The sequence below is a fragment of the Alligator mississippiensis genome, chromosome 2, assembly GCF_030867095.1.
Source record: "Alligator mississippiensis isolate rAllMis1 chromosome 2, rAllMis1, whole genome shotgun sequence".
Lineage (NCBI taxonomy): Eukaryota > Metazoa > Chordata > Crocodylia > Alligatoridae > Alligator > Alligator mississippiensis.
Window position 1 is genome coordinate 99,682,842 of NC_081825.1, and position 24,795 is coordinate 99,707,636.

The following is a 24,795-nucleotide window of genomic DNA, read 5'->3' on the forward strand; positions in this document are numbered from 1 at the left end:
GTCATAGTGGACAATGAACACCTTAGGAAAGAACTACATGAGGTAGGTGAACTCACAAAGTGAATGAGCCAGATCATGGTAAATGGGATTAAATGTCAATACCTGCAAAATAATGAGAAAAAGACCTGTTGAAGGAGGTACTTTTCTTTTCTCTTAAGCAGCTCAGTGAAGAGAACAGGAAGCAATGGCTGATATTAGTGGAGGAGGAGTTGGGAAATTCCAGACCCTTTAGCACAACAACATCAAGTGCAATCAGGGGATAGCTGGTAAAGATCTAGCTCCTAGGGAATATCTCCATTAAAAGTATAGAGCAGACAATGCATAATTATCAGAAACTGCATTTTCTGCCCTCAGTAAACTGACCAGGTACATTAGTTCAATGGCAGTGGTCTATGCAAGAGACAGTATTCACCTCACAGACAGAGGGAGGAAGCTCTTTTCTACCAGAATTGCCAACGTGGTGAGGAGAGCTTTAAACTAGGTATGTCTGGGGGAGAGGGGGAGGTTCCACTGTTATACATGAATCCATTGCTGAACATGAATCCTCTTCCCATAACGAAAAAGAGAGGGCATTGACAAAGTGGACACCCAGGTGAGCACCAATGCCCTAAGATACTCACATAGTGACAGAAAAACTGAGGCGACCATAGGGGAACTGAGGTCTCTTTATGGAACCACCATAAGCATGGGCAACAAACAGGAGGAACTGGCTCTCATCCTGGCAGACGAGGAATCTCACCTCATTGGACTGATGGAGACCTGGAGGGATGAGATGTATCATTGGGCAGTGGATATCATGGGCTATAGGCTCTACAGAAAGTATCGAGTTGGAAAGAAGGGGGGGGGGGAGCTCTATTTGAAAGAGCAGTATCCCTTCTTGCAGGTCAGGTTTGACAGTGGGGAGAGATCCCTCAATACCCTCTGGGTCAAGATACAAGGGGGTTCAGGAGAGGGAGACCTGATGGTGGGAGTCTACTACAGACCTCCCTCCCAAGAAGAGGAGAACAATCAGGCATTCTCCAGGGAATTGACTGAGGCAGCCAGAACTAAAGACCTCATTGTCATGGGTGACTTCAAATAACCTGACATCTGTTGGGAGGACCATTCATCTGGCTCCAGCAAGTCAGCCAATTTCTTGGCAGCTATCAATGACCTGTTCCTGTCACAGGTTGTCAAAGGACCAACTAGGGGTAAAGCCACTCTGGACTTAGCGCTTACCAAAGAAGATGACATGGTAGGGGACCTGAAGATTGGAGGTACTCTGGGGGACAGCGATCATGATCTGATTAGGTTCACCATCCACTGGAAGGCGAGGATCCCAATTAGTAGAACAGAAGTCTTAGATTTCAGAAGGGCAGACTTTGACAAACTCAGGAAGCTAGTTAGAAAGGCTCTCTGTGACCAGTGATTGGACAATTTTGGAGTTCAGGAGCAATGATGCCTCTTCAAGGTAGCGATTCTTACTGCCCAAAAAGAGGCCATTCCCACATGATCAAACAGTGGGAAAGGAGCCAAGAGACCCACTTGGCTCAACAGGGACATTAGAGAACTTTTGAAAAAGAAAAAAAGACATAATCAATGGATAAAAGGTTCAGCAACCAGAGAAGAGTTCACATATATAACCAGGGTCTGCAGGTAAGAGCTACAGAAAACCAAGGCAGGCATGGAGATCAAGCTAGCATCCAAAATAAAGGACAACAAAAAGTCCTTCTACAGGCACATGGGGAGCAAGAAAAAATAGAGCTCCACTGTGGGACCCTTACTGAATATGGAGGGATAGCCCATGTTTGACTCGCACAAAAAGGCTGAGCTCCTAAATGAATACTTCACATCAGTATTCCAGAAGGCTAATAGGAGCTGTGCACCCATCCAGAAGCCCAGAGAACATGGGGAAGCCTATAGACAACATGACATCAGTCCTGAACAGGTGAGAGTCCTCTTAGAACAACTGGACATTTTTAAGTCCCCTAGGCCAGATGACCTACATCCAAAAGTCCTGAAAGAACTGGCTGAACTCATAGCTGGGCCCTCGGCAAAGATATTCAAAAAATCATGGAACTTGAGCGTGGTCTTGGATGACTGGAAGAGGGCCAACATGGTGCCCACATCTTTAAGAAAGGGAGGAGGGGTGACCCTGCAAACTACAGACCAGTCGGTTTGACTTTGGTCCTTGGAAAAACTTTTGAAAAAATTGTTAAAGTGGACATCAATTACGAGCTTGCAAACTGACAGGTTATTAAGAAACAACCAGCATGGCTATGTCAAGGGTAGATCATGCCTGACAAACCTGGTGTCCTTTTATGACTAGGTAATGAATCAGTTGGACAAGGGTCATGAGATAGACATAATCTACTTAGATTTCAGTAATGCCTTTGACCCTATCTCCCATGAAATTCTTTCAGTTAAACTGGGGGGTACTGGCCTGGATCAGCCTACAGTGAGGTGGGTGGATAACTGGCTTAGAGGCTGGTCCCAGAGAGTTATAATTGATGGGATGGCCTCATCCTGGAGGACTGTCTCCAGTGGTGTCTCACAGAGATCGGTGCTTGGATCCGGGCTTTTTAACGTATTTATTAACAACTTGGATGCAGGGGTGGAATGCTCTATGATTAAGTTTGCAGATGATACCAAGCTGTGGGGAAATGTGGGCACAACAGAGGATAGGGTAAAGATCCAGGATGACCTTGACAGACTGGTTCTATGGGCTGATTGGAATCAGATGTGGTTCAACAGGAAAAAGTGCCAGGTCCTTCACCTGGGTAGGAAGAACCTTCACCACAACTATAGGATAGGTGGTAGCCCACTGGCTGGCACAGCATCTGAATGGCACCTGGGAGTCACAATTGACCAGAAGGTGACTATGAGTCAACAGTGTGAGGAAGCCACCAGCAGGGCAAATAAAACTCTGGTGTGCATCAGCCGCTGCGTTGCCAGCAGATCCAAGGAGGTGCTTCTCCCTCTCTACTCAGCGTTGGTGAGGCTGCAACTGGGGTAGTGCCCCCAGTTTTGGGCACTGCACTTCAAGAAGGATGCAGATAAACTCAAGAGAGTTCAGAGAAGGACCACTTGCATGATTAGGGGCCTGGAAGATAGGCCCTATAAGGAGAGACTTCGGGAGCTGGGCTTGTTCAGTCTGGGTAAGAGGAAGCTGTGAGGTGACTTGATAGCTGCCTACAAATGTCAGGGGGGAACACTAGGATCTGGGGGAGCAACTCTTCAGGAAGGCATCCCTTGGGAGGACGAGGACCAATGATCACAAACTAATAGAGGGAAGATTTAAGCTGGACATGAGGAAGAACTTCTTCTCCATAAGGGTAACCAGAACCTGGAACACACTCCTGGCAGAGGTGGTGCAGTCGCCATCCTTGGGGATTTCATAGATTTCACAGATTTCATAGACATTAGGGCTGGAAGGGACCTCGTAAGATCTTTGAGTCCAGCCCCCTGCCCAAGGGGCAGGAAGTCAGCTAGGGTATAAGGATCCCAGCAAGATAAGCATCCAAATGTTTCTTAAAAGTGTCCAGAGTAAGTGCTTGCACAACCTCTGAGGAGAGTCTATTCCAGGCCTTGGGGGCTTGGACAGGAAAGAAGTTTTTCCTTATGTCCACGCTAAAACCGTCTTGCAGGAGCTTGTGACTGTTGGACCTTGTCATCTCTTGGGGTGCTCTGGTGAACAGGTGTTCTCCCCAGTCCTGATGCACACCCCTTATGTACTTATAGGCTAGCACCAAGTCACCCCTGAGCCTGTACTTCTCCAGGCTGAAGAGTCCCATAGCTTTCAGCCTCTCTTCATAAGGCCTGTTCTCTTTCCCTCTGATCATATGTGTGGCTATCCTCTGGACTCTTTCAAGCACCTCCACATCCTTCCTGAATTGTAGAGCCCAGAATTGGGTGCAGTACTCCAGCTGCAGCCTCACCAAGTACAGTGGTACGATGACATCCTGGGTCTTGCTTGAGATCCATCGGTAGATGCAAGCCAGAGTTTTGTTCACTTTGCCAGCTGTGGTATCTCATTCATTGGTGGCTCACATTCATCTTGTGGTCAGTCATGACCCCTGAGTCTCTTTTGGCCATGATGCTAGTAAGTGTAGCATTGCCAAGTCTATAAATGTGATGCAGGTGTTTTATCCCGAGGTGGAGCACCTTGCATTTCTCCATATTGAATGCCATCAGGTTTTCATCTGCCCGCCTTGCAAGCCTATTGAGGTCAGCCTGGATCACCAGTCTATCCTTAAGTATGGATACTCTTCCCCAAAGTTTGGTGTCATCAGCAAACTTAGACAGTCTGCTTCTGACATGAGAGTTCAGATTGTTTATAAAGACATTAAAGTGTAAAGGTGTTCAAGAGGAGGCTGGATAAATTCCTCATTGAGCTAGTTTGAGCTCTTTAATCTTCTGCCTATGGCAGGGGACTGGACTTGAATATCTTACAGGTCCCTTCTGGTCCACTGACTTTATGACTCTATGACTCTATTACAACAGTCATGAAGCTTGGTCCCATGTCATACCAGGCCATGGGCAGCTAGATGTGGGGGTTTACACATGGTTAGGAGAAGTAACCAAGATCCAAGGAGCAGGTGCAAAGTCCAAGTGTAGGGAAGCCAGAAGATCTGTCGGGGGAACCAAGTCAGAGATCCAAAGGGTCAGGCACAGCATAAAGTCAGAAGGCTAGCCAGGTCAGGTATCCAACATGAGTTGGGTCAGGGATCCAAAGAGTCAGACCAAACTTGGAGTCCACAGGCAAGCCAGGTCAGGTATCTAGAGAATCTGTCAGAGATCAGGTAGCAGCACAAGCCAAAGGTGCAGTAACCTAGATATAAAGTTTAATCTTGTTGCTCAAACATTTTCTTTTTCTGGTCAGGGGTTTATATTGGAAGGGACAAAGGGTCAGCTAACCTCGGTTGATCACTTCAGTGTTAGGGAAGAGGTGTGTTGCTATCCCACATGGGAGGTTCTGGCTGCCTGAGTCTGCCCTAGCATGCTTGGCAGACCAGAATGAGTAAACCAAGGCCTGGCAAACCAAGGCCCTACGATCAAGGTTATGGTCTGACACGGCCTCTTAGGAAGAGTACGGGGCCCAAAGCAGGGAAAAGCTGGGAGAAAGGTGTCAGAGACTGGCTTGTCCGGGATTTCAAAGAGTTAGAAATGAAGCCTAGTGACTCAGCAATACTAGGTGAAAGGGGAAGTCTGCCACCTGATGAAGGGGATGAAAGAGGGAGTCTGTGACCCAGTGAGCTGGTTGTGGGTTAAGGGGAAAAAGCAGAGGGAAGTTAGTTGCTTTCCATTTGGAAGCTCAGGGAGGACTGATTGTGTGTTTTGGGAGGGTATCGGAAGTCATTTTTCTGAACTTGGGGGCAGTTTCTAATAACCAGCTTCAGCCCAATGTTTGTTTGTTTTTTGATCCCCAATTATCATTGCCAGGATCACAATGGAACTGATGTGGGGGCAATAACTGAACTCCACCACCTCTGCTCGCCAGTGCAAATTAGACATAACCACAGTCAGCCCCATTAAATACAACATGTGCTTTTGCAAGACCAGAAGAACAGAGGGAACAAGCAGAGAAGCAGCAGAAATGTCCTAACAGCAGACTGAGCAAGAGATAATGTGCATTTCTTTTCAGGGCTGCTGTACAATATGTTCCTGTTTTCTTCTACAGCCCTTTGACCATTTACTACTGGAGCTTAAACCTGGCAGGGTTTAAGCCAAATGATCTGGAAGGAGATAGAAGGCTGTTATCATCCATGCACTGAACAGTGACTACTCTTTTGAAAGCTGAGGGAGAAAAGGTCAGAAGACATCCAGCTGTAGTCTGACAGCAGAAATAGCCCATCATATTTTTGACCTATTGACCTTCAAGGCAAGACCCATTTTCCCATTCCAGCATTGTGGGTTGTGGAGGCCTGAGGGCTGAAAGAATATGGTGTCTGTTGTGAAGAATATTTGTTTTACTTGTCAGTGTGTCTTTATTTATTAGAATGGGGAAGAGATCACTTTTAGTACAATATTTTATTGGGAAGTTAAATGATGCAAGCACAATTTAAGTTTGAAGGGGTGTTCTGTTATGCTGTCATAAATAAGGGTGGAGTCCTTTTAATCCAAAAAACAGAGCTAGAATGAGTCATAAAAAAAGCTTTTACCCTCAGGTATAGTGAGTGCCTAAAACTTCCATCAACCTCAACAAGATTTACATTTGCTTCATCCTCTGAATCATGCCCAAAGAGAAATGAGGGCACAGTGGAACTGAGGGGCAGTCTTGGGTGCTTGAGGAAAATGGATAGATAGCAGATAGATAACAAGCAGCAGGAATGGTTTGGGTGGACAAGAGGGGGCAAAGGGAGCAGTTGTGGGACGGGTAAGTATGAAACCTCTGCTTGGGGGCGGTGTGTGGAGGGTGGGGGTAGTGTCTATGACCTGAAATTACTGAGTTTGGTGGGTTTAGGAATACTGGGAAGTATCCTAAGATCCTTGAAATGAGCAGATGGGAGGGTGAATCCATGATGTGAAGCCTGGGGAGTCAACAGGCTTGTGATGAGTAGGAAGCCAGAGAGTTTGCACACACACGTGGGAAGGGAACCTCACTTACTATATAGCCAGATTTCCATTCCTTTTGAAAATGTTATCATGATTTTGCAAATATGATTTTATAATAAGACCTCAAAAGGGAATAGTGTGGGTATTTCTAAATGGAGTGTGTTCACTGAATACAAGAATGTTTGTATAGACAGAATTGGATAATTGATCTGTGGTGTTAGAGAATGTGTCAGTTGTAGCGTTATAGATTGATCAAGGCACTTGTCAAATGTACGTTTGATTTTTTTTGCTTATAATGCCAAGGAGTTAACATTTGTAGTTGTATTGTAATGAGTAAAGCAGTGTTAGTACTTTAAAATATCAGAAATCGGTCCCTTTAATAGAAAATGCTATGATATAATTTCCTGGTAATTTATGTTGATCATTATGCATATTGTTCTGAATTTTGGAAGATGACCCTAAGGTTGGCTGGGTAATATAAATCTTGTGAGGCAATGGTAAGAAAAAAGGGATTATATATTACTGGGTAGATTCCCCAACTACTCACTTCCAGAAGTCTAAAACTTGAATTTTTAACAGAAGCATTTTATTTTATAAGCAGTTATATTTGGGGAAACGTCAATGAAATTATTAGTTTCTTTTAGTGAAGTGTTTTATTTTGTAGGCATATATATTAATTCACTCCCAGCCTACTTATATGTTTTCTACATTGATTCTTGTTTTTATGCAGGGATGTACTGTATAGTCATATTCTAGTTAGATATTTTTTGATGAATACAAAGTAGAAATTATTATAAAGAGAGATTTATCTGATTTTCTGAAATTCGTATTCGCAGGAATACACATGGTAAAATATTTCTATCTGAGCATAAAGAACAAAAAAGAACGACTTTTGCAGCTCTTGATAACAACTGGAGAGCTGATGTGATGTAAATTGTGTTGATACGCTGGCAGCACAATAAGTAAAATCCCATGCAATGGGTTCCAGTACATATTGCTGAAATGAATGAAGTGCAGACACTAATATTTTTCAGACTATTTTCACAAGTCAGAAGTGGCACTGTTCTAAAACAGCTAGGAGATGAGAAAGCACATTATGCATCAGGTAATTTATGTTACTTCTAAATCTGCATTTCAGCACTGCAAAAATATGCAGCCTTTGCACTGAAGTATTTGTACTTATGCCACACCTTCCATTATCAAAGGCATGCATGGAGTACTAGTACAGGATATGGGTGCTCTAGAGGTAAGTGAATGGTTGACATATTGTTTTTCATAGTGAGCTTTTCCAAGTCAGTGATTTGATATCAGTAGTGGCTTAGAATTGTGTTTGTATGTGCTAGGGCTCTTTTAGGTTGCGTACAGAGATTCGGGGAATTTTTGGGGATATTAGATCGTGTTAAAAATATTAATAAAAAATTACCTGATCTAAGGTAAGTTGGGATGGAGGGGGCTAGTGGGAGGGTTGGGGGAATTAGGGGGGCAAGCAGGTTCTGGGGGCATTGGGGGTCTGAGGGAGGGTTTGGGGGGCAGGAGGGGTCTGCAGGGGGTTGGGGGGTTTGGGAAGGTTTGGCAGGACCAGGGGGGCTTGTGGGGTCTGCAGGTGGGTTTAGAGGGATGGCAAGCTCTCTCCCACTCCCCTGGGGATCAGGGGCTATTTTTAGCCTCCTAACCTCCCCCACCCCCAGACAAACAATCCTCACCCCCCCACAAGCCTACCTCTTCATTCCTCCTGTCCCACCCCCAACCTTGGCTTACTTCCTCAGCTCCCAGTATTGGTGAATGATGATAAAACTGGCACCTGAAGCAGCTTGTGGGATGGGTGGTTTGGTGGGCTGGGGGGGAAGGTAGCTGGTTCATGGGAGTAGTTGTCCATCTGGGAGGGGAGGGGAGGGGAGGGGGAAGGGCTAGGGGAGGCTTAAATAGCCTGGTGCCAGGGAGGGTGTAGGAAAATTATAGCCCCAGGGCTGGAGCCAGTGTCTGTGTCTGCACTGGGAATTGTACAGTGTCATGGGATGGGGTCCCTAAAGATGGCCGTGTTACCCCTAAGGCCCCTCGACTGTGCCAATTCGGCCTGATGGGCACCCTCTGTTCTCGCCCGCCACGTCTTTGATGGAAATATAAAAATAGGGAGGCTGCCTTTAAGTCGTCTTGGACACAGTTTGACAAGATTTTCTGAACCCTGTGGGTTCCCAGACCTCTTGTGGGTCCCTTCTCACAATGGGTGTTTCGGGGGCACCCTAGCCTTATGGGCTATATGCGTGGCTGCAACTGCCCCTTTACCACACCCCAAGCCTCGCAGATGGCATTGACATTGTCTGGTCTGGGCCTTGCTATGAATTGGTCCCCTTGTCCTCTCTGGGCTCTCCACAGCTCTGTCTCTGCAGCCCACTGGCGCCGGGGTCTGTGCACCCCAAATGCTGCGTCCTCTCTGGCGTCAGGGTCTGTGCACCCCAAATGCCATGCCCTCTCTGGTGCCGGGGTCCCTATACTGCAGTGGGCCCCCAATGAAGCTTCCTCCTTCCACAAATAGCCTCACCCAAACCACCGGTCTTATAAAACAACAACCAAACATAAGCCCCTGGGCTATAACATAACACCAACTGCATTAGGTGTGCTCTGCCCCTTTCTATTACTGGGAGCAGAACTTAGGCAGGCTTCTTCCCTTCACTCACTCTATGAGGGCTTCTTCTCCCTTGGCCACTTGTGGAGAACTGCCCTCCCTAGCTCAGCCTGGGGTTTATATTGGCTCAAGGCCCTCCCCCTTCTGGTCAGCTGATCATGCGCAGGTGCAGGCTAATTTGCCCTCTGGCTTGTTGCCCTGGTAACCTGCACCTGGCTTCTGTCTCTCTCGTTGGGCCCTCTCCCAGGCAGTTTCTGCTCTTCTAGGAGCAGGGCAACTTAGTGCCCTGCGACACACAGAAGTTCAGTTAGATTGATCTTGCTGGACCTGAGCTAAGTTAGACTACCTCAGAGGTACACTCAACTGTGATTGGGTTGGCAATTTTTAGATGGATCTAACTGTCCTGAACTTCTGTACAGTTTGCATGTAGATCCACCAAACTAGTGTAAGGTCCACAGCTGGGCGAGCTGAGTTAAATTGGGTGGCCATTTTTAAAGTTATCTAACTTCCCCCTCATCTCTCTGAATGTCTGTACAGAGCATTAGTGTGCATAGCAATTAGGAAAGAGTAGGCTTTTGTCTAGTAGGAAAGAAAGAAGGAAACCTAGAGGCATTTACTTTTAGTATCTTAAAGCATAAGGTGGTATTTAGTATATCAGTGGTTCTCAATCTTTTTCGATTCAAAGCACCCTCATTGGACTCAAGGCACACTTAGGAAAATTCTAGGTCTTAGCTTTGAGTTGTTTCTTGACTACACAAAATAGAGCAAGTCTTCTGTTGCAGAAATCTCAGAAAGACCTTAGCAAATCAGAATGTTTTTGTATTCCTATTTGAAACCTCTCCATTTATCTTGTAGATCATGTGTAGGTGTTGTGTGGCACCCCACAGCACATTTAAAAGTATCTTGTGGCACACATTGTTTCAAAATCCTGTTGAAAATCACTGTACTATATGGATAGTTTGTGTGGAGCCCACAGTATATGGAAAATGTATTCAAATATTTTTTAAACTCATGAAGGTTTATGGTGGTTAGCCATGATGACATCTGAAGAGATATAAAAAAAGGGCAAAACAAACCTGAACTTCATCATAATCCTTACCTTGACACATACATCACAAGTGAAAGAGACAGAGGTGAAAAAATATAGAGCTACAGTTAAATGTGCCCGAAGACCCAGTGGAATTTGGAATTAGAAACGGTATTTTTAGAAAGAACAACCACCCAAGAATAACAGTAGCTACAGTAACCTATGAGACTGCAAAAGTGTGAATCAAGCAGGTATTGATTTCAGCAGCAATCATGTCTGCAGAGAGAAAAAACATTGTGCTGATGATAGATGGGGTATTGGAGGTCAGCTCTTTTCAGCTTCCTTTGGAGAAAGTGCAGATGACTTACATTTTTTTATTCAGTTTCTCCCATGGTGCAGTAGTGATAAGCTGTATTTATTTGGAAAACTCCTGTTTGATAAACTTTTTATGCTTCTCCTCTCACCCAAGTTTTGAAGACAATTGCCCTTATTGAGTGTTTGGCAGGGCAAGAATGGAGGGTTATGGAGATTTGGGAAAACTGTTCCAGAGAGTAGGAGCTACAGGGAAGGGTCTCTTGCAAAGACAGTGACAAGGCTGCATCGAAAAATAGAGGCCCATGCTATCAGTGGAGAGAATAAAAGTAGTATTCTATAGAAAAGGCAGAGTACATGAGGTGAACTGGAATACTTTCATGTTAAAACTAAAAAGACAGACTATACTGAACTCAGTGAAGGGGATCCAGTAGGTTGTTTGAGATGGAAGACAAAATTGTTCATGTGAGAAAACAGACACTAACTTTCTACACATAATAAACTCTAAGACGACGGGAACTGTGGAGGGCACAGGACACTAAGTTGTAATAAGAAAAGAAAGAGGAGATAAGGGTGCAAATGGATTTTAAGTATCAGCGAACTCTGGTAAAGTTGCAAAGGGGCAAGGTGAGATGTGGAACTTAAGCTATAAGAAAACTTTAAAAAGTTATAAGAAAGAAAACTCAGCTTTAGCATGATACTAAAGATATAGGCAAGAAATTACTGCTTTTGCTCAAGGGAAGCAAGTCCACACTTGAAACATTCAGGTGAGGGAGTAGACAAAACCATAACATTTGTATAAACAGAGAAGGAAAGTAGAAATGGAAGGATCAATAAAGATGTTAAGTCTGAAAGTGGTAGGTAAAGTTGTAGGTATGTGGAAGTGACAGTGAAGAGCTGGATAAAATAAAACCAGGGAGCTGCGAGGTGAACCTTGCAAGATTCATAGGTAGGAGACATTTAGTGTAGAGATGGATTCAGCTCCAGAAAAAGGACAGTTTAGGTTAGCTGATAACAGCAAAAATGTTGATAGAGCTGTGGGTAGTCCAAGAGTAAGGAGACGCCCAAAATGTTGAAAGCAAAATGAGCCTTAACGAGGTAAAAGCAAACGAGCCTTAATCATCATGTAGATATGAGGACATTAACTAGATTAAGAAAAGCTGTTTCTGTACCATGGCTAGAACTAGAGCCTTGGATCCCAGACTGAAAATACATTGCTACCTGAAATGCACTTTAGAAGATGGGAGGGCTCCTTTTCCAACAATTTGCAGAGAAAGGTTAAAAATAGAGTAAGATGGTAGGATTTCAGGGTCAGTGGAGTGTTTTCTGGGTTGGTGGTTTTTATTTTTGTGAAGATACTAAGTCAAAGATACTAACATTAGAATAATTGACAGTTGTGGTATTTGCAGGGAGCAATGGTAGGCCACAAGAGTAGAACAGTACTAAACATGGGAGTATAGTTTTTAGAGAAACCAGTGCATACTAACCTGTGTTGGTGCTCCCTCTCTTTTAAAGATGTTCTGCATTTCCAATGCCTGGAGAGTAGCCAATTAGTTCCTAATAGGGGTGCACTGATAAAGATTTTTTTGGCTGATACCAATGGCCGATTATTAAGTAGCCATATCAGTCAATACTGATCCGATTGCTGATATGCACCCTGGTAGGTTGGAGAGCAGTCATTAAGTCTGTGGAGGGAAAGGGTGTGGGGGAGGCAAGGGGTGTGGCAGGGGGCAGATTGAGGCCTTTATGGTGAGGGAGGGAATGGGGCTGGGGCAGGGGCAGGCACTGTAGGATGGAGCCGCAGGCAGCTTGTCCGGGGGGCATGAGAAGGATGGGGGGGTGGCTCCCCATGCTGCATGCATCCCGGGGGGGGAGGCATGAGCCCCCTGGATTTGTGCGTAGGGTGAGGGTGGGCTGTCTGCTGTGGCCTCTTCCTGGCAGGGGGGGCTGGACCAGGGCTGCACTTGGGGCAGGTGTGGTTGGGACAGTTGGTGGCAGTGCTGGGAAGGGGGGGTTATGGGGTGGGCTACAGCTACCTCAAACTTCACTGTAGCCACCCCATAGCTCCCCTTCCCTGTGCCACAGCTGCCCACCCCTGCCCACCCTGAGTGTAGCCCTGGCCCAGCCTCCCCCAAAGAGGAAGAGGCTGGCACAGCCCTGCCTGCAGTAGGCAGCCTGCCTTCACCCTGTGCACAAATCCAAGGGGCACATGCCCCCCATGCCTCCCCTGGGGGTATGCGCAGTGGTGGGAACTGCCCCCCTTCCTGCCCCACTAGGCCCCAGACAAGCTGCCTGCAGCTCCATACTGCAATCTGCCCTGCCCTGGCTGGGCAGTACCTGCCCCTGGCCCTGCCCCAGCCCCACTCCCTACCTCACCGTGGGGGCCTTAGTTTGCCCCACTACCCCTTCCCTCCTCTATGCCCCTTCCCTCCCACAGACTTATCAGTCAGACGCTGCTCTTCATGCTGCCAGGTTGCATTCCTGGCTGTGCGCATGCATGTGGCATTTATCTGTGACATTATCAGCTAAATTGGCCATAAAAAAACAATTGCCGATAATATCAATTTTCTTTTTATTTGTGCTGATATGATATGGACTGATATATCGGTGCACCTGTAGTTTCTAATGGTCCCAATCCCTTATTTCAGCTTGCCCAGGCTTATCAACAGCTTCCTATTCCTGGCAGCTTCTACACTCTCTCTCTTTCCTTAGGAACAGCAAGGGAGCTGTCTTTTATGCCTCTGCTGTTCTGACTAATCATCAGTTTGGGTCAGGAAGGCATTTTTCCTGTCAAGCCAAATTGTCAAGAAGGTTGATACAGCATCAGGGAAGCACCAGTTGGGTTAAGAGCAATAGAATTCAATATTAAGAAGGTAAAACTTTTGGCTTGTCACAGCTTGCAGCTTATGTCCTGTGTAGGTTAAGGTTGAAAGGGCCAGCTTCTGGATGTAAATGAAACTGGGATTTTCACTGCTGGACCCTTCTCTGATAGCAGTAAGGAAAATGCAGTAATGTCTCTGTAGACTGAGGCCAGGTACAGACATTACACTTTTATTGGTATAAGCAATCAGAAACTGTAACAGAAGAGGTTTGGCACACACAGACTGGTATAAAAATGGTGGAGCCCAGTCTAAGATTTGCCGCTTACAGAAAATCGGCATAACTTAGATTGATTCTGCCTAAGGCTTTTTGAATGTCTGTACCTAGCCTGAAGTTTCTCTCCCCTGGGTGGCTTCTACAACCTGCCTCTTCACAGAAGCTGATGAATGGCTCCTAGTAACTATGTTATTGGTTTGATATTATCATGAGATTCCTTTTGTCCACATTAGAGTCAACTAAAGGGCATATGAGCACAGGTATGAGCATACAGCATCCCTTCCCAGCTTTAATAATGTTGAAGCCTGTCTGTTATTGCTTCACAAAACATCCCACATGTCTATTATTGCTTGACTTGCATGTCCTTTCTGGTGGATTCTCTCATATAGGAATGAAGGGATCTAGGTGTAAAGAGACTTCACACAGCCAGAATTCTGAAAGAAAAATTATCATTATTTGTTCCCTCTGGTTATTGGTACAGCTTGGATGCTGGGATGTTTTAAATAAAATTCAGCCAAGTCTCATTCAATAGCATGCTCTTGGGCATGACTACAAAGCACTGTCAAAAGATTATATTTAGTTTTATAATGTATTAACATAAATTTGTATGTATATATACACACATATATGCCATAGAGACAAAAGCCCACAAAATACATGAAGTAGTTTAAAGAGCAGGATTTTTTTTTTAATATACATTAAAAGATTCTTTTTGCTGTGTGTGTAAACATTTGGGAAATTGTGCAGCAGAAGGCACTTAATACTTTGACCTGGTAAATAATGTTCAAGCTTGTGTTTTCTACTTGCAACACAACTGGATGTTAAAAACAGCATTGTAGTTATTACCTTGCAACCTGGCCTACCAGATATTATAAATCTCATGGTACGTTTCTGCAGCAGGCATATTGTATCTGATACTGCTCTATTTCATTCTTCTATTTAATAAAACACTATCTATTTAGCAGACATAACAGCCAAACAACAAATGTCTTGCCATGTAACAAGAGCTGGTGGTAATGAAAGTCATGTCACATGTTTACATGTATGTAAGTAATATTTTCTATATATTATATTGTCAATAGTATTTTTATGGTTAATAACCCCAATAAGAACTTTATACTCATTTTAAACATTTGAACTTTGTAAGCATGAGACATAAAATCATTATGTGTATACAACTCTATTGGACTGCAGTATGAGTTCTGTCTTCATTTGCTGAGGCAATAACTTCAGCTCCATTACATGACAGTATGTGAACTGCTCTTGACCATCTTCTGAGAAGAGTTCCAGACAGTCCTAGTAAGGTGTTTATGGTGCACCATTAATACTTCTGCACTCTCAATTCAATTTACATCCAAAACAGATATAGTTTGAATATAGGTTCATCTAGTTTAAGAGTTAAATATGACTAGTTGAGAGATCGCCTCTTCCTATTTTTTATTGTCACAGATTATTCTTTTTGGCAATATAGAAAAAAAGTTTACTAAGCAGAGAGTTAGAATATGTAGCGTGTTATATTTCCTTCTTTTTGGTATCAGTCTATGCTGTAAGTGCCTAATGTTGGTGGTATGTGAGAAGGTCTGTTCCAATCTTTGAATAGCAAAGTGCTTCAAATGCAAAATGTTCAGCTCTTGCATTGTCTCATCTTGCAAAATTAAGTTAAAAAAAATACTGGCACAGATTCACACATTTCCAAATAAAAGCTTTGTAAAAATCATGCTAAACATGCTCTTGTACAGAGTATAACCACCACTCAATTAAGTATTTCCTTGGCAGAAGGGCAGAGATCAACTATACGCTCACAGATTCCACTTTTGACATCTTGCAAAAAATCCCATGTGAATAATTCTAATCAACCATCATGTAAAGACATGGCTGTGTACCAGTTCCACACTGGGCCATTCCTGCCTGGTTCATAGACAGCAAACAGTCTGCACAGTGCAGAATGAGTCTTTCAACTGTACAATAAGATGAGTATAATTGTCAGAGACAGGAACATTGTCAGGAAGATCCCAATTCACAGAAGTTTAAGTGTGTGGTCAATCTACTCGGTCATGTCTGTGTAATTAGGTAGAAGGGCACAAAAACGTCTGCATAGATTATATTTCATGGAATACTCATTGATTTCCTGTTTAAACAGCTTTGATGTGATACTTTTTGTCCTGATGGATTCTGAAGTGATGTCAAAGTTCCTTAGTTTCAGTTTATGCTGTCCTTATGGCTGCTTCGATCTATAATGTGGTTGTTCAGGTCTTGGTTTTTCCACTGAATGCTTGTTCCATTCATTGGCACTGAAGTCACTAGACTTTTAGACTGGTAGCAGCAACAGCACAGACATGACTAGAAAGAAAAAGGATTTCAAAGAACATCAATCTATAGGCCTGCACTCTGCCTTCAAGTTCAGAAGCATACATAGACCCCCAAATGAAGACAGCTGATGACAGGCAGAGTTTGACCTTAAATTGCATGTAATGCTTTTAATTACTCTTCACAACACCAACAAATTAGGGGACTCTCCATTCTTGGTTTAGGCAAAGCTTCCAGCACATCAAATGGAAATTTGGCTTGAGTTTGATTTGAAAGAGCTAATCCCACCAAATTCCTCAAGTGTTGTGACATATTCTCAACAACAGCTGCACCCCTATCCTTGTTCCACTATGCTACAAATGAAGGTAATATTGCCAGACAAGGATTAGCAACAGCAGACTAGCAAGGGTGGAGAAAAAAGAAGGGAATCCTCCTCCTGATGTTTTGTCCCTGTCTGTCCCACCCCCATCACATGGACACTCTTATGTAAAAAACAGAAAGAAGTAGGCACAGAAGCAGACAAATGTCTGCGGTTAGGGGAGTGGTATAACGGAAATAGGTAAGGTTGCTCTGTTTCTCACAGATTGGAGGAGGAAGTGAATCAGGTGTAAACTGTTGGGTTTTTACAGATTGAGGCTACATTATCTCCTCTGAAAAATATAACAGTTCAGCATGCTCCCTCTGACTTTTATTCACCTTAATGGAAAACAATGTCTGTTCCTGTGTAGCTGGGATTTCCTCTTACAGCTCTTTAGGGAGAAAGGGAATGAGGGTGAGAATCCCAGTGCAATAAAAGCTGTGGAGTAGCAGCGGGAGTGCTGTAGAGAGGTAGGGTTGAGCTTAAAATAACTACACTGTATCCCTGTGGGTTGAGACATAAATTCATTGTATTGGTTCAGAGGCAGGTGGAATAAATCACTTGAATGTGGGGAGATGGCCTGGATTAGCTGTACTGATAAAGTGGAATGTGGGATGTGATTTATGATGAGTGGATGGGAGGGATAAATTAATTTTATGGTGGGGATTAGGGTATAGCCTGACCTAGTTAACCTGGAGCTGCTGGAGAGGAGCTGTGTGATATGGAATTGTATTTGAGGGGTCAGGCAAGGAGTTAGTTAATTGAATTTGGAGCAGTGGCAGCATGGGCTACCCCTCTTTTCCTAGTCCCCTTCCCCTGGTACTCAGTGAGCACATCTACATGAGACATTTACTATGCAATAGCTTTTTACTACTGCACAGTAGCTCGTTACTGCTGCACAGTGGTGTCGCTGGGCATGAACTGTGATGTGATGCTACTGCACAGTAGTAATGAGCTACTACGCAATAAGTGTCACTAGGCAACCATGCTGGGATGCTGCTGTACAGTAACACCAGTTACTGTGCAGTGGGTGCCTCGTGTAGACACACTCAGTGAGAGGTCCAGGCCTGAAGCCTCTCCATGGTCCCCAAATAATATGGAGCAGATTTATCCCTGCCCTTTCCCCTGGTTACAGTCTATCAGATTGAAAAACTGCTTTTTGGGGAGTTTTTGGATAGTAGAAACGTCCTTTGAAACTACTTAATCAATTAATGTTTATCTAGGTGGACTATGTCAAACCAAGCATTTATTGGTTTGGTGCCTAAAACTAGCTGGATATTTTCAGCTCTCAGTTTGGTATGTGTACTATGTGACCTTCTGGCTAGCAAATTAGATAATTTATAATCCTTCATTCCTTTATATACCCCTCCTTAAAACTGATAACAAATAAATAATTACTAAGTGCTTGACTAGAACATATCTACTGGGTTTAAAATCAACATTTAAAAAGAAAAAGGTCTTAGGACAGAAATCTTACCTGGAAACAGTTTTTAAACTTCTTGCTGACAAAATAGAGAGCGATTGGATTTATACAAGAGTTCATGGTTGCCAGGTTGATGCTGATGTAATCCAGTGGCAACAAGAAACTGGACAACAAGAAAGTAAAATAGAAAGTAAAATAATTACAACCATTTATACGTTGCAAAGGCATTAATGTTACACACAGCCAATTTTTCTATGATACAAAGATTAATTATCCACCGCTTATCTTATTCCAAGGTAGGCAATACTTTAAGCATGGTCTGCCTGAAATAACTGGCCTAAGGCTCCACTATGGAAAAATGAAGGGAAAATGTACATAATGGTAATAAACCAAATTTGGCTGTTATCTACCCCCAATGAAGACTGCAAAATGGAGGTGCCAACGCAACCAACTTTCTAGTGTTTGGTTACATATATAGCTGCAGGGACAACAAAATTATGAAATAGTAAACTCTGGGCAATGTTTCACTTTTTTTTCATTGTGAATGCTTGGAATAAGAAAAAACTTAGTACCTAAGCAGTTCGCATCTGTTAGGGTCCTTTTCATTGTATACCATTTTCTTCAAAATTCGACTCAAATGGAGAGGGAACCAGCAGAGCGCAAAAATCACTACTAAACAGAAAACAGTTTTGGCAACTTCTCGACGCTGAAGAAAGAAAAAAAAAATCCAAAAGATTATTGATGTCTGTCAATCTAGTTGCTAAATGATGATCAGGCAAGCTGGCAGTCTAAGAAAAGCTATGCCATTAAGTGTTACTTATCAGACCCTAATCTTCCACTGCATATTTAGGGAACAACTATCATAATCAGTGGGTATATCTACATAAGATGCTTTACTGTGCAGTAGACTAATCTTCTGTGTAGTAAAGCGTCACTATGTAACCGTGTGCAGCAGCTATTGCACATTGAAATAGGCTAGTGCATGGTTTTCTACTGCCTGTAAATACAAGTAGATTTACCATGCATTAGCTAATGTGCAGTAGCACATGGGTACATAGCTGACAGGGAGCAAATTGCTCCTGGTCAGCCCAGGCAGCAGGGAGTGGGAGAACTGTCCCCTCCTCCAGGCAGCTGCCTGTTGCTGGGCCCCTGCTCCATTCAGCAATTCAGAGACAGGGCTGGGACAATATTTCCTGCCCCAGCAGCTGCCTGGATGCCAGACTGATTTCAGAGCAGGGGCCTGGCAGGATCAGAGTGAGGGCCCAGCAGGAGGGAGCTGCTGGGACAGGGGACATTTTCCCAGCCTTGGCTCTGATCTCAGAGTAGGAGCTTGGCAGCTGCTTGCAGGGCTTAAAATTTTTATTTTTAAACAGCTGGGATGTTGGGGCCGGGCAGGGCAGCCACTGATGGGGCTGGGAGAGTGGGCAGGGGATATGAACTGTTTGATTCGGAGATTTGGCCAATTTGGCGGTGGCTGAATCTCTGAATCAGATTCAGCTGAATCGATTCAGGACAGTGATTCAAATCACCAAATCAAATTGTTGTCCCCCGAACTGTCCGAATCCGAATCTGGAGCAAATACTAGCTTCTTCGCACAGGCCTAATGGATGGATTCCTTCCTATACCCTTCTACTTCTAATGACTTGAGTAGACTCTGTGGGTACAGGACACGTATCTCATGCCTGGAAAGTCAAAAGATTGTCTAACCTCCTTTCACCTACCCCTGCTCTGCCTAAATAAACTCTGAAAAGCACAGGGAAAGCTCTCACAGGGCTCACTTTGTGCTATGAAGGCTCTTCCCTTGGGTAGTGGGACTATGTATTTTGCTTCTAGAGGGTCGTTCACAGATGTAAATACAAAGTCAAGAAACGAGGAGCTGAGGTAAGATTTGCACTCATTTGCCAGATCATAATAGCAGAGACCTGGCTACAGGTTGTTTTTTTGAAGTTGCAGTCCAAAATGTGACATAGAAAAGAGCTACAAAGAAGGAAAATATGGTCTGAAATGACACCTCTCTCTCTTCTTTGGTCCATTCGTAGTAGCAATGTGGGGTGCATCAGTGACAGCAGCATATCCCTTCTCTCTATTTTTATCACTGTCTATACCTATTCAGAGAAGATCCAGACGACACTATGGCAAAATGCCGATAGCTGCTCACATCCTATCTGTGCTTGTGTTCTTGCTCCCATTGGTACAGTCATGCTGGTGGGTGGGTGTCAGTGGGAAAACTCTAAAATAATTCCAGCCTCATTTAGATAAGGCCTAAGTGTTTATAACCAGAGCACTCTGCCACTGATCTCTTTATTCAGAAAGTTTACATTATTAAGATGGACTAAAGCAGAGCATTTTATATTTTTGCAGAGAAATTCAGGAAATGTATTTTTAGCAAATCTTTGTAGCTGGTTTCCACGGAATTTTAGCCAGCAGAGTATCGAGGTTAGAGAGTGAGTGAATAGGACTGTCACACTTGCTAAGAAAAGGAAATAAACATAGGTTAGTCACTTGAACATGTTGTCTCCCATATCTGCTTATACTATAAATTATTCTTACATTCTGGGTTTGGTTGAATACCTCAGGGTCAAAAGTCAGCTGCAGCCTCACTTTCTATTTATGGAATTCATTTTTATTAAAAGCTATTTTGAAAGATTGCTAAACTTGCCTGTAGACACAGCAGTAGTGCTCCTTAGTTCTAGGTTTCCTTAATATTTACCTGCTTTAGGTGTTCACTGAGAGCAATTCTCAAGTTGCTGTTCCTCCTGTTTAGCATTTCACATGTCATCAGCGTGTAGAAGACGGCCGTACATGCTAGTGGTACACAGAAATAGAAACCAAACAGCCACCAATCCTTTGCATTTTTGTAAAACTGATGATAAGGGAAAGAGAAGAGGATACATTTTCTTTAGATACAATAGAACATATAAAAGAAATATGACTGAACAGCTGATCATATTTTTTCTGAGCCTTCTGACAGGGAATCTCTTTAAAGCACCATCAAGATATTTCTTAGGGAATGGGTTAAATTTATCTAGTTCCTACAACTCGTTTGTCATCACTTTTTCTTAATTAACATCTGAAAAGTATTATTAGAACTAGCAGTAATCCCATATTATAGCCTCCCTAGCTGTATGGGTAATCTTGCCCCTTCTGATTAAATCAAATAATTATAAATCATTTTTTTTCAGTGGATTCTGCCCACCATATTATGTCCTGAACTACCAGGCTACTTCACTAACATGGAAACAGGGAGATGACTTTATACAGACAAAATAGGGACTTGGCAGCGGCATTGACATTCTGCTTACCATGGTGATAATTTGTCTGCACCTTTGTTGCAATCCGTTTTGGGCTAGAAGCAACTTCTTGTGGAAGTACGTGCTGTGCATTTATGCCCAGTCATGACAATCGTAACTCAACTCCTACCATATGAATTACTTGCCAAATTGAAATAAGCATCAGTTTGACTCCTAACAATAACACAACCACTAAGCTGTGTATTAAACCTCTGTGATAGCAAGTCTTGATAAGAGCCTTTCTCAACAAAAGTCATTTACCTTTTAAAGCTCCTGTAAACTGTTTTGGATTCCAACTGGGCAGGTTCAAAATGTCTTGTTAGTATAATCAGCCTCTGCTATCAGTAGAAAGATTACTAGTAAGTTTGCTTATGTGCTAGGCAGATAGAAGCCACTTAATGTGTGCTGGTCTGGAAAATGTGAAGCTTAAGACTGACCACTTCCAATGGATTCAGCTGTGTGGTTAGTTTTAAACCTTTGCCTGGAATGAATACTATGCAACTTTTTCATGACAGGAAATTAGGGCCATCAAAAGTTTACTTTTATTTTCCTATGTGATTTTCAAATACTTGAAGCAGTGTAGGGAGACTATTATGTTTGACAAAACCTTACAAAGTGTATTCCTCTGATGGCAGCTCTAATTACGAATTTGAGGAAATATTATATTCTTTTTCCATATTTAAAGATTCACTTTTATGCTTAGCCAAAACTGTGTGTTGAAATATGACAGTCTTGAATGCTTCCTGTTTCTAGGTTATTAGTCACAGAGATAGATGCATGTAAAGGGGATCCTGCTTTTGCATAATCTTTTCCCTAGCTTGTTTATTCCTTGCGGATGTAATTTTACTTGTAACATCACAGTTCCCACACCAAAATGTCATAATATTATAACTGAGGATTTTGTGACTCCCAACTGCCGAATAAAGAGGTCAGAGGTCTAAAATCTGTTTATGTATAAAAACTGAACAGCAATAAATGTCTGAAGATGAAAAAAAAATGAAGCAGATTGATTTCTGTTAATTTTTCGGCCCTTTCATCTATAGAACTATTAGTTACATGAGAACCCTTGAGTTGCTGAGAAACAGTTTTATCCCTGGATAGGTAGAAGTAAAGGAAAAATGAATGCTTGCAGGTCTTATTCTGCATCTTTTCCTCATGTTGACAGGCACATCTCAATACTCCCATTGAAGCCCAGGGGCAAGTTAGAGAGAGAAAACTACTCAGTGTAAGATTGTTCAGAATCGGGCTCATAGGGAATTCTCCTCTAGACTGATTTCAGCTTTTAAGTAGGGTGAAGCCCAGGGTACTTGGGCTCGATTAGAAGGCTCCAGCAGCCAGAATATAATTTTGTTCAATTTAAATCAGCTTCAGAGAACAAAAACATCTGTGTGCCTATTGAGTTCCTACAGTTATAAGGCTCCTTCCTTCTGAGTTCAGAGACCTCCAGAATTGAAACCTGGGAAGGTAGTGCTGGCAAGGAAGAGTAAAGGGAATAATATCCTGGAGGAAGTCACAGAGAGCAACAGGAAGTTGCAGAAGGGGTTTCATCAGAATTCCCTTACAGAAGCTCCCCCAATAGGTAAACTGAACTGGCATATAATCATGGTATCTTGGCCATATGCCCACCCCAGGTAACTTGCTCATTAACTTTTTTACCCTCTTCTTCTCCTCCCCATCATAATGTGGAGGAGGGGTTGCAAATTCTTTTGGACAGAATTTCACCTGCTGGGGTTCCAGACTGTTTTTCTGTCAGAAGAAACCCAGAGGAGAAACAATATTTTAAAATATTTTTGCTGCCTAGGTTGTGCTGGTAGAGAGTGCCGATTGGCACCCTAGCTTGCAGAGAAGCGGGAGCTGTATGTACATGCAGACAGAATTATCTCCCTTAGGATAAGATGTTCTTCCAGCTCAGATTTGAAGCCTGTTAGTAAGATAGTGTTGGGGCATCTGCAAGCTATGATCCCTGGTGTACATGTTCTATACCTAAAAAGAACACTTCCATTTCTATAGTGGCAATCCAACAGCTTTCATAAGCACTGCATGTCTAAAATAAAGGAAGTTAAATAAGCAAAACAACAACAACAAAATAGCCTTAACCAGGGCCAGGGCTCTGACCAACTTGTTGATTCTGCATGGAGGACTGACATTTGGAAATTTCTAAGTTATAAAACCTACACGAACGTCTGTAAATGATTAATTATGGAATCTGAGTTTCACCAAGCTTACATCAAAGTGCAAAACTGGGTTGATTTAAGAGAGAAAGGCATCCTTTTGTTTTCCTTGCAAGTCCACATGGAACTAGTTTGCTACAGGAAATGTGCATTTAAAACACATTTCCTAATGCACTCAGCCTCCTAGGATTCACATCTCAGCCCAAATCTTCCAAAAGACGACTTTAAAGATGAATGTCCCCTACTACTAGACCGTCTTATAGCCCTCCCAAAATGCAGTGACCGTGTGTTACAGTGGTTCTGATAGTGGACACTATAGTTAGAGTTGAGAGGCACTTTTCATTTTAATCTACTGTTTTCACACACTTGCTAAATATTACAACATTATTCTTTTTAACTGATACTTCCCATACTTATCTCAGCTTGAAATTTTACACAATTTAATTTTTTTTGGAAAATCAAACCACAGTTGTTCTTGGAGCTTTTGGGTTCAGTGAGTACGTAAAATGTTCCTTTTTGTTTGTTTGTTTTGTTTTTGTTTAAAAATCTAGACTTTTGTGTTTGGATAGTGCAACAAAACGGAACAAAAATAATGAAATGTGCCATGACCAAGGTCCTTCCCAAGAAAGAACTTAGCTTTAGAAGGGGTGAAGAACACTTACTCTTTCTCATGGGGAAAAGGGAGTGAATTGAGTCAATCCTGTGTTGGGGAAGGAGAGGCCATTAAACTTCACTTAAGAGGAAGGGAACCAGGATACTATTTTTGCTGAGTACACTTTTAAATTACGATGACTGCATGTTCTACATTATATTTGCTCCTCATACCTACAAGTTATGGACAGTTTTGTTCTATCCCCACCAGTAGGAGAGCACCATACCCAAGCAGGAACAGTTATTTTTCTCTTGCCCTTGTTCCCCCTCCCAAACTAGGACCTATATAAGTGTCAAATTTGTCATTGGCTTATACTCCATGTATTCCAAGTGAAGTTGCTGAGGCTGCATTTCTGCCAAAAGGGACAGTCAAAACTAAACACAGTTGATTGCTAAACACTTCCAATGTACCTGTTAAACCCTCACCCACACAGAGTTCTGACCCCATAAAGGGAAAAGTGCCAGAGACTCCATTAAGTCCTAAAAGTTTTACTCCTTGGAGATATTGTGATGACTAATGGTGAGGAAAATAATAGCTCCAATAGTATTAGAAGAGGCAGAATGCTTCCAACTCAATGTTACATATATGTCTTGGCATTTAGTGTCTTACACGTAAAACAATATATTACTGTAGGTTTTGTATTTTGCATGAAACATGATGCTATGAAGTATACAGAATACTTCATGCTGCAGGGGTTTAGGTTGTAGCCGTGTTGGTCTAAGGATATAGGTAGACAAGGTTCCTTGGGTGAATTTGATATCTTTTATTAGACCAACCCAAATGGTTGGAGAATAGTTATTAAACAAGCTTTTGGGTTCAAAAACCCTTTGTCAGGCTAAGGACGCTGCAGCAGTTGCTGCGTGCTCTTCCTGGATGGAATGACAAGTAAACAAGCCAGGGGCTGGGCTGGGCTGGGGAGTCAGTTGCCAGGCAGATTATAATGTATCAAAAATCCAATGTCTGTGTTTAGTCCCTGATCTCTAGTATCCAGCAGGTTGATGA

At 42.9% G+C, this 24,795-nt stretch overlaps 1 protein-coding gene across 1 annotated transcript in view; it reads right to left on the bottom strand.

Moving 5' to 3' along the window:
- Positions 1-13,526: 13,526 nt before the first annotated feature.
- The window catches only part of EDNRA (endothelin receptor type A), a 41,364-nt gene continuing 30,095 nt past the window's right edge, over positions 13,527-24,795 (bottom strand). The window contains exons 5-8 of the mRNA XM_006262752.4: positions 20,391-20,543; positions 18,253-18,386; positions 17,735-17,843; positions 13,527-15,932 (exon numbers count right to left, since the gene is read on the bottom strand). Coding sequence (XP_006262814.1) covers positions 15,792-15,932; positions 17,735-17,843; positions 18,253-18,386; positions 20,391-20,543 — 537 coding nt within the window. The 3' untranslated portion in view covers positions 13,527-15,791. The remainder of the gene's footprint in view (positions 15,933-17,734; positions 17,844-18,252; positions 18,387-20,390; positions 20,544-24,795) is intronic.